Here is a 16,947-nt window from a genome sequence, read left to right as displayed (position 1 = left end):
GCTAGAGCCAGGCCAGGCTCCACCTCCAGCCATGTCTGCTGAGGGAGGGGGGAGGGGACCTCGGAAGTCACTTCCTCCCCCCACCCTCTCCATACACACCCTATGAAAAGCCATAAACCAGCGGCTTCATAGGGAAATGGGTAATAGCAGAAAGGATGGGGGAGGCCGGAAGACAGGGCCAAAGAGAGAGAACTGGAAAAAGGACCCTTGAAAAGGGGGCTGCCATTTCAGCTCAGCCCCAAATTGAAAGTAGTGCTATTGGAGGCCAAGAGACTTTTACAGAAAGACCCAGCCGACCAGGAAACTCACCCCAGGCCCAGCAGTTTTTCCTCCGAGGGACCCAAGCTCCCAGCCCCATACCTAAACTGGGAGAAGCGATGACCTCTAGTGGCCAATGACCAATCTGCAGGGGCTGTGGCTGGCCAGGATCCTGGTCCTGGGAGCCGGGCTTCTGCTCTCAGGTGATTGGAGCTCACACATGAGCCTTTCTGGGCCCAGATTCTCTCCACCTGGCTCTTCCCGCCCCACACACGGCTGGGTGCCGTGTCCTCTTCTCACCCTTCACTCTGACCGGACACTGCTTGTGCAGGTGGCTCCTATGGCTGGGTTTCCATGACGACATTAAAGAGCCTGTTTCTCATTTGTCATATAATCTTCTTTAATAAAAAATAAATTAGTTCTGGGGCGGGGGCCATTTCAGGAGGTGGGAAGCAGGAGCAGGGGCGAGGTGGCCTTATTCTAACCTTTCTCTTTCCAGCCTCTGCCCAGCTGGTCCCGGTTCTGGGAAGTTAGTCACTTTTCCTGGGATAAGACCAGCTTGGCAGTGGCTGACCCGCACCCCTAGCTAGTTAATTATGAGGGGTGCGATAGAGAGACCAGGTAAGGGGGGAGGGGTCTGAGGACAAAAGGGTGGTTTAGAAGAGGGAGGCCTGACCATGAGAACTGAGGTTTAGGGCACAAAGTTGGAATTGATGGGGGGCGGGCAGGCACTAAGCAGCTCAGATTACTAAGGAGCTGCACACTTGCTTTCCGCTCAGCCTAGAAAAGTCGCAGGGAAACCGCCGTCGCCCCCTCCCCCTTCCTTCACAGTCTAACTTCTTTGTGAGAAGTGACACACACTTTTGAGTGTACACACGCCCATGCAGGTCCAGATACACATTTGGGGACATACGTGCACATACACCATCACACCACCACACTGTCAGTCATCCTGCCTCCTTCAACCACCCTGGGGGACACCCCTGGTGAGACTAGGACAGACTGGAGAGCCAGAGGGTGCAAAGCGAGCTGATTGACGGGTGACCGACGGTGGCATGAGAAGCCTTGAGCAGAGGTTCTCCTGGGCCCATTTCAGGCGGGCTCCGGGGGAGGCCGCTCCAGGGCATGGGCACAAGAGCGGCAACAGGTGGCTGTGTAGTAGGGATAGACGCAGAGCCGGGCCTGGACCACCAGGGGGCAATGTGGAGAGCTGTCCTTGCATTGGTCATCTGGGGAAAGAGGAGGCCAGTGGGCACCAGATAGCCGTTGCCAAGACCCATCCCCCTGGAGGAGTGTTGCCCTCTCCACTGGTCCTTTCTCTGTGTAGGTGGCCCACCCACACCTCAGCCAACTCCGTTCTCCTGGGAGGTGGGGGAAGGGGCGTTTACCAGGGCGCTGGCTGCAGGGCTGGCTGTTACAGGGCCGCTTCCTGGAGGGCCGCAGATGGACAGGGCAGCGGGCGCTGAGAGTCTGGTTGGCAGTCAGGCACTGGACCTCCCTGGTCTGCACACCACCCTGGCAGGAGCGAGAACACTGGGGAGACCCCAGCTACCAAATCAAACCTTGGCTGTGCCCCAGGCTCCTCCTGAACCCCAGGCCGCCTCCTCTGAAAGGAGGGTGTGAGCGAGACTGTCCTGGGACATTATGACATCCCACATGGAGAGGGCCCACCTGTCTTTCAGGGGAACAGGAAGTAGGACAATGTGAGGCTGCAGCTGGCCTTGTCCCGGGCACAGATGCCGGGTTTAGTGAGCGGAGCCTCCCCTTCCCACACTGAGCAGGGCTCGGGAGCCAGGCACTCACCGGACTCCAGGGGGTAGAAAACCATCGGTCCTGGCAGTCCTGCCCCTGACAGGGCTGCAGGGCAGGGGGCCTGGGCAGGTGGGAACAGTTGCTGGGAGAAGTCACGTTGAACTCAGTCCCCAGTTTGGACACACAGATGACATCTCTGCGCTGTGTGCCTGAGCCACAGTCTGAGGAGCACTGATGGAGAGGAAGCATCGGGTGTACAAGGGGAAGGGAGCGCAGGGGTCACTGCCCACTGCCCACAGGGAATCCACTGACATGCACCCCCTCCCAGGCTTCCAGCTCACCTCCGCCCAGGGCCCCGTGTACCAGCACCATGTCATCTCACAGGGGCCCAAGCTGCAGGCACGCATGTCAGGGGGGCGGCTTCCTGGGGCACAGCTCTGCTCACTGGTTCCCACTCCTGCTTCCTCCTGGCCTGCCCCACGGGTCTCCCCACTCCCAAGGCAGACCACAGAACGTCGCTGGATTCCAGTCCCACACTCGGCTGAGCACTGTGAGCAGCAGAGCAGAGGGGGCTGTGTGAGGGGGGATGCGAGTGATGAAGAGGGGAAGAGGGAGGGGCTGAGAGGATCCCTGTGTCCTGGATCCAGATCCTGGGAGTTAGGGAATGTCCCAAGGGTCCCAGCCAGATAAGGGGAACCTTTGCTGGAAGTTTTGTTCATAGTGGAAATTTTTCTCACTTATCTCCATGTTCCCAGCATCAGCAGTGTCTAGCACATAGTAGGTGCTTGCTTAGTAAATATTATATACACACACACACACACACACACACATATATAAAATTGATTTCAGAGAGGAAGGAAGAGGGAGAGATAGAAACATCAATGATGATAATCATTGATCAGCTGCCTCCTGCACACCCCCTACTGGGGAATGAGCCCCCAACTCAGGCATGTGCCCTGACTGGGAATTGAACCATGACCTTCTGGTTCATAGGTCGATGCTCAACCACTGAGCCACACTGGCCAGGCAGTAAATGCTTATTGAACTGTTTGGGAAAGTCTCTGATAGGTTGTGCTGGGTGTGGGCCCACCTTGGAGCTCCAGTCGCTGTGGAACCAGGCCACAGTACAGGGCCCCATGTCACAGGCCTCTTTGCTGGGGGGCCGCGGGGGTCCTGAGGCGCACTCCCGTTCGCTCACTTCATCACCGTTGTTTCCGACACAGCGAACCTGCCGGCTCCTCTGGCCGCGCCCACAGCGCACAGAACACTGCGGGGATGAGGGGGTCCGGGGAGCTGGGCCTGGCGTCCTCACCAGCCGCCAGCTCTGGGGCTTTTGTTTTTTTAATTACACTCTTTATTGTTGAAAGTATGACATATGTAGCTCTGTGGCTTTTGAACAAGGATCTGCCTTTGATTCCTGGCTCAACGGTACATGGCTTTGTGGGGTGGGCATGGGCCTCTGGGCCCAATCCCAGATTCAGCCTCTTAGCTGACTAATAGATTGGGTTCCATAAGAGATCTTGTTTGTAAAACATTTCTGATTAAAAACAAGTTGGAAAGCCACTGTTCTCGCTCACTGGTGCCCACTCCCTTAGAATCCTCCCCCTCGGAAAGCCTGCTTGTCTGGTCCCACTCACCTGGCTCCAGGGGGAACGGACCTCCCAGTGGCCACAGAGGCGCAGCTGGCAGGGTTGGGTGACGTTGGGCCGGGGGAGGTGTCCACAGCGCTCAGGGGGCACTGAGGAGCCACCCCCCCCAAACTCCTGCCGGCAGCGTAGCTGGCGGTGCTGGGTGCCGGGGCCACAGGAGCGGCTGCAGGACGTCCACTCGCCGGCCTCCCAGCTGTGGTTGTGCGCAGGGCGGGGGAGAGACAGAGCCACAGGTGGCAAAAGAGAAGATGTGTGGGGCTGCCATGTGCGGGGGTGGGGACCCTCAGAGGAGAGGGGCATGTTTAGCATCGGGGTCGGGGTTCTGTGGGCTCAGGCTGCCGGGTTTCCTTCTGCCTATGGACGGCCAGCCTTGCTAATCGGACACTGTCCCTGTGGCCAGGAGATTCATTTGCCTGCAGAGTCCAGGTGAGGCCTGGGCAGCGAGGACGTGTTTGCCTGGAGCAACTGTTGTGATCCCAGGACTGTGCCCCTCCCTGTGGGTCATACTCACTATGGGGGGCACGGGGGGCCGTGGCAGGGCTCCAGAGAGACGGGGGGTCTGGTGCCCACAGCACAGCTGCGCTCATCCAGTTGCTCTCCCGACTCACGAGAAATGCAGAGGAAGATGGGGCTCCAAACGCCTGGAGGGGTGAGAGGGAAGCCAGGGGGTGGGACGGCTCCCGTGCCAGTGGGGTCCCGGGTTGGGCACAGAGTCGGCAAGGTGTGGCCCCGCGATCTAGGCAGTGATGGCAAACCTATGACACCCGTGTCAGAGGTGACTCGCGAACTCATTTTTTTGGTTGATTTTTCTTTGTTAAATGGAATTTAAATATATACAATAAATATCAAAAATATAAGTCTTTGTTTTACTATGGTTGCAAATATCAAAAAATTTCTATATGTGACACGGCACCAGAGTTAAGTTAGGGTTTTTCAAAATGCTGACACGCCGAGCTCAAAAGGTTCGCCATCACTAATCTAGGGTCTGCAACCAGGAGTGTCACGTTGGGGACTTGGGCTGAGGGTGCCAGGAACACAGGCTGGTGTGTGAGTCTCACCTTTTCCACAGGATGCTGAGCACTCAGAGTGTCCCACTCGTTTCCAGAATCCGGCGGGAGACCCCAGGGGTGTCCTGGGGTGGAGTGGGGCAGGCATCTGGGGGATCCGCACCTGGCGCTGGAGGGTGCCGGGGGTCCGGGTGGGGCGGGGTGCTGACGCAGGTGGGGGCTCCATCCTGAAAATCTCTGCGCAGGGAGAGTCGAGGAGGCAAATCAGATGCCCCCACGGCTGTGCAGCTTCCCTTCCGCCCTCCCCTCCTCCTAGGTCTCGGGACCGGACTCTCACCAGGCTGGAGCTGGGGGACGCGGGGCTCTGCGGCGGGGCTCTCGGGGCCCGGAGGAGGTGAAGAGATGACATACTGATAAGAAACACCCGGGTTTTCCTCCTGAAAGATCATCTGGGGAGAGAAAGAGAAGATAATGAATGTTTGGGGTGGCAAGGGTCCCATACCACTCACCTTCCCCCCGTCTTTGCCCCCAGAGGGAGCGGCCCCCTCCCCGGCAGTCCTTCCCCAGGCCCGAGCTCACGTAGACGTCCACGGGCTGGGTGGTGGGGCCGTCGGCGGACAGGCTCTCCCCGGCGCCCTCCTCCCGAGGAGGACGGTTGTACTGGAAGACAGTCCCACCGGCCGCGTAGGACCCCGGCGGATCCACAGCCCAGTTTCCATTGATGATGGACCGGCCCCCAGGGCCTCGAAGTGCTGGAGGGGGCAGTCAGGACGCAGGAGGTGAGTCAGCTGTCCTCCTGACCCACCACTTCCTAACCATTCAGAGCCCCGCTCCCCCCTGCTCTCCTGGCCTCCTCCTTCCTCCCCTTGGGGCTTGCTAGGCTGCACGGGGGTGTGGAAGGCAGAACCAAGAGACCGGGGAGCCCCGAGAGCTCACCCAGGTAGTTGGAGCTGGGCCGGAGCTGGGCGATCTGGAGCCGGGAGGCTCCGGCTGGAATCCGCAGGATCTTCTGATAACCCAGAGGGCCCCCGCGGTCAGTGAGGTTCCCCGAGACGAGGTGGCAGGTGGAATCGTCACCCCCACAGACTCCACAGCCATCTGGACGCCTGCCAGAGCCGAGGATCCCGTCACAGCCAGGGCTCTGGAGGAGAGTGGAGTGAGGCAGCGGCCACCAGAAGGCAGACACCACCTCACACCTCAGCCTGGGCCTCCCGGGACCATTCCGCCCTCCATGCCCCTTGATCTTTGCACCACAAGTGAGAATGTGTTTCTCTCTCAGCCCCGCCAGCCTCGGGGAAGCCTGGGTGCGCCTGAGGGGAGCCCCCTTGCCGTCCACCTCCTGGCTCTGCTCGCTGCCCAGCCTGGCAGGTGAGAGCTATCCTCCTCCACCCTCTGGTGTGTTGTTGTCATGATAAACGAGGAGACTGTGCGCGCATGCGCCCCATCCTTCCTCACCAAACAGCGTCCGGCCACACACATGTCGAGGGCTCCTGGCTGACACAGGGTCCCGTCCTGGACCTTCTCAGTGTGACGGACATAGAAGCGGAAGCCCCGGGGACGACAGTTCAGTTCACAGCGTTGGGACCCCTGGACTGAGAGCCGGGGTGGGAGGGAAGGTGGTTAGCTGGCCTCCCTGGGGGGAGTTGACAGGGAAAGGCCCCCGGGTCCTGACGGAAGCTTGGCTTGTATTAGCTACTGGACATCTGGGGGTGGCCTGGGTCACTGTGGGCGAAGGGAACAACGACAGTTCTGTGCTCGGAAAAGTTCGTTTGAGGGTCATTTAGAAGTCAGGTCGGGTCGATTTAGGTCACCGAGACCAGGGTTGCGAAAGAGGAGAGATACTTGAAACCCTCGCCTGGGTGAGTTCAGAGCTCAGGAGGGGCTATCTTGGTATCAAGTTGACAGGCCCCAAATCAAGCGGATGGTGACTTGGGAGCTAGCGATATAACCCCACCCAGGACCCGGGCACACGCCCACCCGGCTGTCACTCCTGGACAGGATCTCGCCCCCTGTGTCTACTTCATCTCCTGGACGCCTTCTCCCAGAGGGAACCAGGCAAAGGGCACCTCTGGACACATCCTCTCCCAGCCGGACCCCTCTACCGACCGCCCCTTAACCTGACCCCGTCTGAGACACTCCCCCTTTCCGGCCCGAGCTGTTCCTCACCCCGGCTCTGGGAAACAGAAAGAAAACAGGACGCAGTAGGAACATGAGGGCCCACAGAGGAGAAAACGAGGGGTGAGGTGCCACTTGCCTGCTCATCCCCCAGTCTTAAGCCCCCTGCGGCCCCCGCTCCCTGTCCAGGGATGGGCTGGAAACCTCACCTTCTGTGAAGGGCTCCCACTGGTACAGCTGGCCCATGAACTCCTGGGAGTCAAAGGCTGCACATTGCAGGGCCCGGGGGTCTGGATGCTCAGGGGGGCAGGGCTGAGGTGGGGGGGATACAGAGGAGTCAAAGCTGGGGAGGAAAATGGGGGTGTGGGTCAGGGCTGGGTTTGGGGAGTAGGGAGGAGGTCTGGTCTCTGGAGGGGCTCCAAGGCCCTTACCCTGAGGAGGTCAAATGGAAGGCCCCTCTCCCTCAGGTCCCAATCTGACAAGCTGAGGACCCAGAGGCAGGGTCAGGGAAGCAGCAGTGGAGGGGGTGTGGGTCCAAGGAGAACTCACCGCGTGGCTGCAGGCTCTCAGCTGCTCACTCTCCCCAGAACATCTTGGGACGGGGCTACCGGGAGCAAAGAGGCTCCACTGGGAGCCGGTGTGGGGGCCAGCCCTCAGCAGAGGCAACCAGCCATCCGGGTATCCAGGGGCAGACTCTGGGGGGGACCTGGGGCCATGCCCCCCAGATCGCCAGTGCTCCCGGCCCTGGTGGCCTCGGCCCCGGCCCCAGCCCCGAGGGACAGAAAGGAAAGGATTAGGGTGTCTCTCTGCCACCTGGGGACTGGCCCAACCCTGGGGACTTGGCATTCTTGGCTTAGGGGACACGTGGAAGGAGACACTTTCTCCTGGGGAGGGGATAAACGAGGGGGGCTCTTTGCCAGAGGCCTGAGCCCTGGGAGGGGGCCTGGTTCTCGAAGGCACCTCTGTCCGAGCAGCCTCAGGGCCTGGGGATTCTGCAGGGGGGGACAGGGTGTGAGAGGCTGGTTGCACAGGGGGGAAGTGAGTTTGAGGGGTGTGGTTTGCAGAGGATGGCTCTGCTCCTGGAGTCAGGGAGGGAAGCAGCTCTGAGGCCTGGGAGAGCTCGGATCTGCGTGGTCTCTGGCGGTGCCGGCGGTTCCGATGGAGTGGCAAAGCAAAGGGCACCCTCCCGTAACCAAACATTCCTGGCTTGATGGGGTCTCGAACCCGGGACCTGAGAAGGTGTTGCAGACATGGGGTCACGGCTCTGGTCGTCTGTTACCCGGCCTCTCCTGCCCCCTCTACTTCCTGGCACCAGAGATAAGCACCCACTCCAGCCCTCTGTCCTCCTCCCCATTCCTTTATTCCAAGCCCCAGCCCTTGCCTAAGGCCCACCCCTTCCCTCAAAGCCCCTCCCCTCACCTCCTGGCTCCTGGAGTCTCCTGGGCCTCCTCTCTCCCTAACTGGGAAGCAGGACCTCGCAGTGGGCCACCTCTGCCCTGAGGCTGTGGCCTGTACAGGGGGAGAGTTTCTTGGGGAGCTTGGGGTCTGGGGCCCTGACTTTGGGAGAGCAAGATTTCTGGATGCCTTGGGGGCCGGGACGGGAAGGGTGGGCCCTGGTGGAGTTGAGCTGCAGGGAGCTGACAAGTCCGGCTCCTGTGTTGCACCCCCACCCCACATGGCTGGGAGCAGGAGGCCCACTGGTCCCAAGGACCCCAGACGCCCTCAGGGCCCTGGCCATCCTCAGGGGGTGTGAGAAGAGCGTGTCCAGACAACACCTATGTAGACAAAAAGGTCAAACAAAATGAGAATGATTTTAGAGGGAACCATACAGAGAGGCTCTAGTCCAATGCTCAAGGCTCAGGGAGGCTGTTGCCAGCCCAAAGCCACATTCAATAGCAGAGGTGTGATCTGGCCAGGAGCTAGGGCGTTGGGGAGGCCGGGGGTGGAAGGGGCCATGGTTCAGCAGAGGCTTTGGAAAAGGGAGGCATGACCTGGAGAAGTGGGTGGGAGGTCAGGGGAGATGCAAGGATCACAGCTTCTGGTCCCTGGCTCACCTCCTGATCCAGGCAGAGCTGAGGGAGGGACAGAAGCAGCACCAGACCAAACGGGGGCCTACAAACCAAAGGCAGAGTGGGGACCGGATGGAAGCCGGAGTTGGTCTTGCGACACTGCCCTCACCCCCAGCAGGCTCCCCACATCCTGATGCAGATTCTCAGAAAGCAGAAGTTACTCATCACTTCATCCCCCCCCCACCTCACCCCCCCCTGCCTCCGCCCCTCCCAGTCCTCTCCTCTCCCTCACTCCCAGGGACCCAGCCATTCCTCCACCGGGGGAACCCACCCCTTCTTACCTGCCTGCCCACTTCTCCATCACTCCTCCTCGATGGGGCAAAGGAGGAGGGGACCGGAAGTAAACACACTATTCAGTCATCTGGACGCAGAGGGGGTGCTCGCTGCAGGGACAGAAGCCTGGTGGTTACTCCAGAAAGCTTGGGGTTGAGAGGGATGACTCCGCAGAAGGTCATCTCGAAGTGAGGATGTGGGAGGGGGGAGCCTGGCCCATCCCTTGATGATCCTAAGGGTGAGCGTGAGAAGGCATGCGCCCTGTCCAGCTGCTGAGGCCAGAGGGTGGAGGGCTCAGTCAGCCTCCTCCCCCAGCCCCATAGGAACTCCTTAGCTCCTCCCTCGTCCCAGCTAGGAACTGTTCCTGGGCCGGCTCAGGCCCGTGCGTCTTTCTTAGGATGGTCTTCCCTTGGCTCCCACTCCTGCCCTCCTGGAGGTCCCGGGGGAGGAGGGAGGCTGGGGAGGACAGGCCAGGCGCCCCCTTGAGGAGCTGCCAAGAAGCCCGTGGCCTTTCTGTTTCCGACCTGCCTCCCAGCCTCTTCCCTTCTTAGCTAAGCTGCGTCTAAAACACTGAGGCACAGGCCAGCCTGCCTTGAACAAAGTGGGATCAACTAAGTGGGCTGATGGCTTAATCTCTAGAGAAGCAGGTGATGTTCCCATTTCCACATAACCTCCCTTCAGGGGCCAGCGTCCAGCACTGGCTCAATGAGAGCTTATTTCAGGGGTGACAGTGATGGACGAGGGGGGGGGGACGACCTGGGAAGGAAAGATGCGGTATAGCTGCCGCCACTCCCCAGTCACAGGCCTGCCATTCCGAAGAGCACAGGCGTCCGTCCCCAAGTCTAGTTGATCAATCAGGAAAGCGGCGCTTGGAGCCCTCCCGGACTCAAAGCCTGGCATTCCCATGGCTCCCCCATGGCCCTCCAGCCCCTTCCTGTTCAGTACCAGCCCTCCCCGCCCCCACCCTTCATCCCACTCTTAGTTATGCTTTCCAGGAAAAAAAAAATGTTTCTGTTGGATCTGAAAGGCACCCGGGAAAGGAGTCCAAGGAGCCAGTGCCGAGGTGGGCCAGCTCAGGGGCCGGGAAATGACAGCGGGAAGGGCAGGAATGTGCTTGGGGAGAGCAACCGTCAGCCCACTCCCTCCCCGAGACCCCGGGACTTGGGAATCCGAGGGCAGGATCACAATGGCTGAGCCTGACCTGCGGGGTCACCCCAGCTGCTTGGGGTTGGGGAGGGGGTTGCTGTTGGCGGGGCTGACCACTGAGGTCAGTAACTCCACCCTGATGGAGGGGGCGGGAGGTAGTGGTTCCAGAGAAGGGCCAAAGTTCCACCCAAACCTTCCACTCTGCCTGACGCAGTGACTTGAGGTTGAAGGGAGGAGAGCTGAGGGTGATGGTCACCGCCCGTCCCTTCTCTGCTTCGGGGTCCCCTTTCCTCTCCTCTCTGACTCTGCTTCCCTCTGCTCCCCCAGCTCTGTGTCTTGTCGTCTCTCCCATGGATCGACCCAGCACACATAATCCTGTCCTGAGCTGGGTTTGGCTTTGGCAGTTCCCTGGAGAAGTGAGGGGTGGAGGGTGGGGGTGACGTGAGCTCCTGGGGCCCTCGCCAGGCCTGGCTCCCTCTCTGGAAAAGTCCCACCCCAGCCCCCCTGCACAGCTGGGCAGGGGGCCGACCGCCCCTCCACTGCAGAAACAGGACACACATGTGCTTGTTACCCCTTCCATGTCCCGCATCTGGTGGGTCCCTCACTGCCCAGGGGGAGGGAAGGGGAGGTCAGAAGTGGCGCTCCGGTGCCAGGCTGGGCATGGGCCTGGGTAAACCTGGGCTCCTCCTGGCCACACCTCCACGCTGGCCAGTGAAGATCAAAGAGGAGAGAGACCTGGGCAGGGCTAACTGACCCTTTTACCCCCAGAGGCACCCACCTCCGGGAAGGGGGGGTGCTTGGGGGGAGAGGGCTGGGCAGCATGTTCAGGCTGGCACGGAGCCCCTACCCTGGGTAGAACTCCTGGGTCCTCAGGGCGCCCTCCATTCCTGGGTCCTGGAGGACCGGCCCTGCCAACAGGTGTCTTCCTTCCGGTCATCAGGCTGTGCTGGATCTCGGGCACCCACCTCCATCCCTCCCAGCTCCCCTGTCCCCCAACTCTGGGAGGGACGTGGCGGGGGGGGGGGGGGCACACCATCCTCCAGGGGAGGGCGGGAGGCGCTGGCGCGTGCGAGGACGTCCTAGCATGTTTTCCAGTTTGACTATGTGACTTAGCAGGAATCCTGGCCGGTGCTTCTCCAGGGCGACCCGGGAGAGTCCCGGGGTCAGAGCCCCCTCCCCAGGAATTCGACCTCGGGGACTGGAGGATCCGGCGCGGCTCTGAGCGCTGGGGTCAGGGTCGCGGTGAGGACGCACCGCGGGGCGCAGGGAGCGGGGGCGGCGCGGGCGCGCGGGGCGGGCGGCCTAACGGGACCGGGACGGAGGGCGCCGGGGCCGGGGCCCCCGGGGAAGGTCTGTACCTGCTCTGCGCGGCCCCGGCGGCCCGTTAACCCCTCTGCGCCCGGGCGCTCCCTGGAGGCGGCCCGGCTCCGCGGCGGCCACGGCGGCCCCTGAGCCCCGCTCCGGACTCTGCCGCCTCCGGCCGCGGCTCCGCCCCGCGCCACGCCCCCGCCACGCCCGCCACGCGCCCGCCCGCGCCCCTCGGCGGCCCCGCGTGGGGCGGCCCCCCCACCCCTGGTCGCCCCGGCCACCCACTCGGGGCCGCCGCCGACGGCTCCAGGGGTCGAAACGCGAGCGCTCCCCGCGGGTTGGAGGCCCGTCGCCCCTGGCACTGCCCCTGGGGCCCGGCGCGGCCGCGGGGACTCGGACTCGGGACCCGGTCCTCCGACGGCTCCGAGGGGGCGCGGCGGGAGGCAGGGCTGGGTTTGAATCCCGCTCCTGTGCCTGTGGTCTCGGGTGAACACTTCACTCTGCACTGCAGTCCCCGCCTCTGTGAGATGGGGCTGATCGGATAGAAATGCTGGACTTGGAAACGTGTCTGTATCCCTTCGTACTCGGAACAATGTACCCCAAAGTCAGAATATGCAGCGACACATGAGATGATGGGGTGCAGGGTTGGGGAGGAAAAAAAACAGGTTTTCCCTTTTAAAACGATATGTTTTTGAATTTTTAACCACAAGTGTTACCTGTGTTATGTTTAAAATAAATAATATAAAATATTTGTTTAATATTTTATTTTAAATTATTACTTAAACATAAATAATATGTATAAAATGGCTGATATAGAATAGGTGATAAATGGTCACTACTATCTGTCTATTTATTTATTTTTAGGGGAGAGAATGAACGCAGGCCCCCTCCACCACAAGTTACGCTGCCGAGTTCCCCACACTTGGGGAAACTGCAGGGGCGGCACGTGCGGAGTGCAGTGGACAAGCCTCTCTCTGGGAAAACCGCTTTTGTGATCCATGTATCTCCCCTGCCGGGTAAGTCTGGTCACTGTGACTTAAACATGTTTATTTGCCATTTACTCATGAGCCATTGTGTATTTTGGGTCTACTAAAAAAGTGTTTTCTTTTTAATTAATTTGAGAGAGAGATTTGTTATTGCACTATTTATGCTTTCATTGGTTGATTAAAATTTTTTTAAATATATTTTTATTGATTTCAGAGAGGAAGGGAGAAGGCGAGAGAGATAGAAACATCAATGATGAGAGAAAATCATGGATAGGCTGCCTCCTGCACGCCCCCTACTGGGGATTGAGCCCGAAACCCAGGCATGTGCCCTTGAGAGGAATCAAACCCAGGACCCTTCAGTCCGCAGGCTGACGCTCTATCCACTGAGCCAAACCAGCTAGAGCTGATTGATTTTTTAAAAAAATATATATATATACATATATATTATTGATTTCAGAGAGGAAGCGAGAGGGAGAAAGAGATAGGAACATCAATGATGGTGTTTTGGTCCTGTGTCCTAAAGAGCCTGGGATGATAACAGGTTAATGTCCCCTCCCAGGAGAGTGGTTTATCTAGGGACTGTTGGGGACAGCCCTGACCAAGAGGCATATTTATAGTCATGGACTTGGAGCAGGAAGCCCCTTTGCTCAGCCCTCAGAGTTCAAAGCAGAGGGTGAAACGCCCAGCCCGAGGGCCCGGGAAGGTATTTTAGGTCAGTGCGCCCCAGGCCCACCCCATCAGCGTTCACTCATCCACAAGGAGGCCAGGGACGGGACAGGAAGGTGGGGCCGAAGACAGCAGAGTGGGAAGGGAGCCGGGGAGGATGGGATAGGTCTGCCTTTGACATTTGTAACTGCCCTGCACCGAGGGGCAGAAATAGCCCTTTCCATTAAGGAGTGGCTGCAGACCAAAGAGCTCATGAGGCTTATCCAGCTGTCACCGCTCCTGACTTGATGGTCTGAAAATACGGGATAAAGAAAAGAATTTACGATGCCTCAGCAACTTGTGAAGTACCAGAAAAATCTGTGGACACTGTCTCAAAGATTAAAAAAGACGCTTCTTAAAAGATTCTGTAATAAGTAGATGCTCACCCAAAAGCATCTCTAAGGATAGGACAGATAAAGGATACAGATCGGGAAAGGCTGAGCATTTGTCTGACTTCGAGCTTAGCATAGTGATTTAGTAACAATAATAATAATAATGTATAGCTAACATATTTATAGCACTTACTCTGTGTACAGTCCTCATCATAACAGATTTGGAATCAAAGACACAAAGAGAAATGCAGTAATTTGCCCCAAATCTCACAATTAGAAGCTACTATCTGAATAGGTTGTATGCAAGTGAAATTTTTGAGAAATTTAGTTGAGTTCCTTTAATTTTTTTTTTAAAATATATTTTATTGATTTTTTACAGAGAGGAAGGGAGAGAGATAGAGAGTTAGAAACATCGATCAGCTGCCTCCTGCACATCTCCTACTGGGGATATGCCCGCAACCCAGGTACATGCCCTTGACCGGAATCGAACCTGGGACCTTTCAGTCCGCAGGCCGACGCTCTATCCACTGAGCCAAACCGGTTTTGGCTAATATATTTTTTTTTTTTCTGCTAGTTGGCCAGTGACAACTAAGGAAGTTGTATTTGTGTTGAATTAAATAACATTGTAAACTAATGTTTCCTGTCAGACATTGTTCCTACTCCAAGAAAATACTGATGCTAATACCAGTGGGTACAGGTGGGGCCAGAAACTGATGGAGAACTGTCTGTTTTTGGTCTGTGGCCATGGCAACCGTTTTCAGAAAGCCTGGTGTTTGCCTTTCTGCCTCTGGGAATCACAGTTTACTCAGCTCCTTTGTTCCAGAAGAGCCACTGGGTTCCCAATTGCTACACACCAGGCTGGTCTCCAGCCATTGATTCCCAGCGTCCTGTCACAGTATTTCACACTGTCCTTTCACTGGGGCCATTCTCCTGGCCATTTGGCTTTGCCTTGGCCCCTTAGCTCACCCTGCAGCAGTTATGAGAGCAGCCTATTGTGACCTGTTTTCTACCAGGAACCTAGGGTGGGGACCACCTGGCCATGCTTGCCTTTCTGTTCATCACCTCACCTTGCACACAGTAGGCATTTAATAAATGCCTGGGGGATTAGCCCGTGAGTGAGAAATGGTGAGCACTGCCTCCGCGTGGGCCACGTCCCAGGACTTTCTGGTGGTGGTTTCGCCCCATCATGGCTGAGCTGGCTCTAGGCTGATGAAACGATGAAAAACAGGATGTGACCCGTCTGGTAAGATGAGGACCAAGACGTGGATGGATGTTCCGGTCTCCTAATTTGGTCAGAAACTCCCAAAGCCAGAATTCTTCTTGATTTGAATCCAAATTTCAATCTACCAGGGCCTCTCAGCAGGTCCTGGCGTCCTTGGGCACAGACTTTGCCTGGGGACTGCCCTGAGCCGTGTGTCTGTCCATTGGCATTCTGAAAACAGGAAGTGCTCTGTAAATGTTCATGGAATTGAATGAACTGATTGGACATAACCTTGGCAGCCATTAAGTTTGCAAAATCATCAGCAGGTTGACAACTATGTTAAGTGGCTTGAACCCAGGTAAACAGCCTCTTACGTATGGGTTTGGAAAACATGGCCATGAACAAGAGCTTCTGGATTAGGCATCTAGAATGTTTGAGGATATGCATTGTCTGCTAAATCGGGAAGATTCCTCCAATGATATTTTTCCTGTGATAGTCTTGACATAGCTGATACAACAGATTTAATAAAATGGTACCTATCGCTGGGAATGAGGAGCAACCAGCCAGGACTCGTCCCTCCTACACAAGCCTCCACTCAGCCCCCTCCTAGGATCTTAGAAAGTGACAGCCATACCCAGCTTATGTACTTCATAGGCTATTGTAAAATAAAATTAAATCAAAAAAATGATAGCATGTGTGTGAAAAACGTAGAGTCATATAGAAAAATACGCCAGAGTTATGATTAACAATGCTGTTCAAATGTATTTTTAGTTCATATGCCACATAAATCAAGACTCAGCGTTGTGTGAAGACTTCAAGCCGCCCCATCATGTTGCCCGGAGTTCTTTGCTGTCTCAGATGCTCTCTCAGAGCCCAGCAGGTCTCAGCAGGGAGGCGCCAGTGACAGCGTACGTTAATGTGTTCTCACCGCAGGCCTGGCATCTGTGCCAGGGGTTGGGGAAAAAAGTGATGTTGCTATTTGGGCAGAACCTGTCTTTCTGACTAAGAAATCTGGCAGCAGATATGCCACCAGGACCAAGTTCTGTGATGTCGTCCCAGCTTGGCAGGCTCCTTGTGCCTTGGGGTTCCTGGACCAGAATGTGAGGTGCTGGCCCTGGCCGAGTAGCTCAGTTAGTTGGAGCATCCTCCAGCTATGCCAAGGTTTTGGGTTCGATCACTGGTCAGGGAACATACAAGAATCAACCAATGAATGCATAAACAAGTGAGACAACAAGCCTCTCTTTCTCTCTGAAATCAATAAATAGCCCAGCCGGCATGGCTCAGTGGTTGAGCGTTGACCCATGAACCAAGAGGTCACTGGTTCGATTTCAGGTCAGGACACATGCTCAGGTTGCAGATCCCCAGTAGGGGGCGTGTAGGAGGCACCCATAAGACTGAGGGAAGTTTCTCTCTATCCCTCTTCCTTCCTCGCTCTCTCTAAAAAATCAATAAAAACATAGAAGAATAAAATCAATGAAAAAAACACACAAAAAAACCCAACAATGTGAGGTGCTGTGGGCTGGCACAGGTTTAGCAACTGCTGCGGACAAAGATTCTCAGGGAAGATGTGGTAGGGACGAGGCTCCAGGACTCCAAGGATTTTGAGAAAACAGAGCAACCTATTGTTTCATTCTTGAGCCCGAAATTGCACTCAATGTACTGGCCACACAAAGTACTGTGACCAATTCCAAGATCAACTGCAGATGTAAGTGAAGAGGAGGAAACAGTGCATTCTGTCCCGGGGAAGGAAGGTGTCAGAAACTCCTCTTCCCTCCCCAGAGCGGCTCCTACAAGAGAATAAAAGTCCATGTGGTAATTGGGCCCAGTTTCCCCCTCTCACCTAATCCCGGAAGCAAATGAAGACTGTCCTTCTGAGTAAGGCGGAGGCATCCGGAGTGGCAGGCTCTGGGGGTGAGGGGCCCTGTCCTGGTTGCAGGAAGGCACCCACCCCTTTCAGAGCAGAGCAGGCAAGATCACGTGAGTGCTGGAGCCCACGGGCCAGAATCATAGCAAGTTACTTCTACCAACGGAGCTTCAAGAAATGGCTTCTTTGCCTGGCTGGTGTGGCGCAGTGGTTGAGTGTTGACCTATGGACCAGGAGGTCAAGGTTCAATTCTCAGTCAGGGCACATGCCCTGGCTGTGGGC

The 16,947-nt window shown here is 57.2% G+C and overlaps 1 protein-coding gene, 1 long non-coding RNA gene and 1 other non-coding gene across 8 annotated transcripts; 1 reads left to right on the top strand and 2 right to left on the bottom strand.

Annotated features, from left to right (window-relative positions):
* Positions 1 to 637: 637 nt before the first annotated feature.
* On the bottom strand, positions 638 to 11,762 carry ADAMTSL4 (ADAMTS like 4). Of its 5 annotated transcripts, none has more exons than XM_036343948.1 (18): positions 11,628 to 11,762; positions 9,132 to 9,233; positions 8,773 to 8,893; positions 8,201 to 8,556; positions 7,331 to 8,012; positions 6,991 to 7,093; positions 6,122 to 6,258; positions 5,603 to 5,807; positions 5,246 to 5,418; positions 5,004 to 5,115; positions 4,718 to 4,903; positions 4,171 to 4,300; positions 3,648 to 3,852; positions 3,101 to 3,277; positions 2,352 to 2,558; positions 2,062 to 2,241; positions 1,647 to 1,806; positions 638 to 1,487 (listed from the first exon to the last, which is right to left on the bottom strand). In XM_036343948.1, the coding sequence occupies exons 2-18, from the start codon at positions 9,149 to 9,151 to the stop codon at positions 1,351 to 1,353; spliced, it is 3,291 nt and encodes a 1,096-aa protein (XP_036199841.1). In that variant the 5' UTR covers positions 9,152 to 9,233; positions 11,628 to 11,762; the 3' UTR covers positions 638 to 1,350. The 5 variants fall into 5 exon arrangements, with proteins under 5 accessions (XP_036199841.1, XP_036199842.1, XP_036199843.1 ...); XM_036343949.1 differs by having other exon boundaries at positions 1,647 to 1,791; XM_036343950.1 differs by having other exon boundaries at positions 1,647 to 1,773.
* On the top strand, positions 11,305 to 16,038 carry LOC118673325. 2 transcript variants are annotated; one of them, XR_004973351.1, is made up of 3 exons: positions 11,305 to 11,511; positions 12,442 to 12,593; positions 15,573 to 16,038. It is a non-coding gene; the product is annotated as an uncharacterized LOC118673325 (long non-coding RNA). The 2 variants fall into 2 exon arrangements; XR_004973350.1 differs by lacking the exon at positions 11,305 to 11,511 and adding an exon at positions 11,860 to 12,143.
* Positions 12,439 to 12,601, bottom strand: LOC118673804. The gene has a single exon (XR_004973479.1). It is a non-coding gene; the product is annotated as a U1 spliceosomal RNA (small nuclear RNA).
* Positions 16,039 to 16,947: the final 909 nt, after the last annotated feature.

Source organism: Myotis myotis, unplaced genomic scaffold (genome assembly GCF_014108235.1).
Source record: "Myotis myotis isolate mMyoMyo1 unplaced genomic scaffold, mMyoMyo1.p scaffold_m19_p_18, whole genome shotgun sequence".
NCBI lineage: Eukaryota > Metazoa > Chordata > Mammalia > Chiroptera > Vespertilionidae > Myotis > Myotis myotis.
Note: the sequence above shows the minus strand (reverse complement) of the source record. Positions and strands in the feature narration are given on the sequence as shown.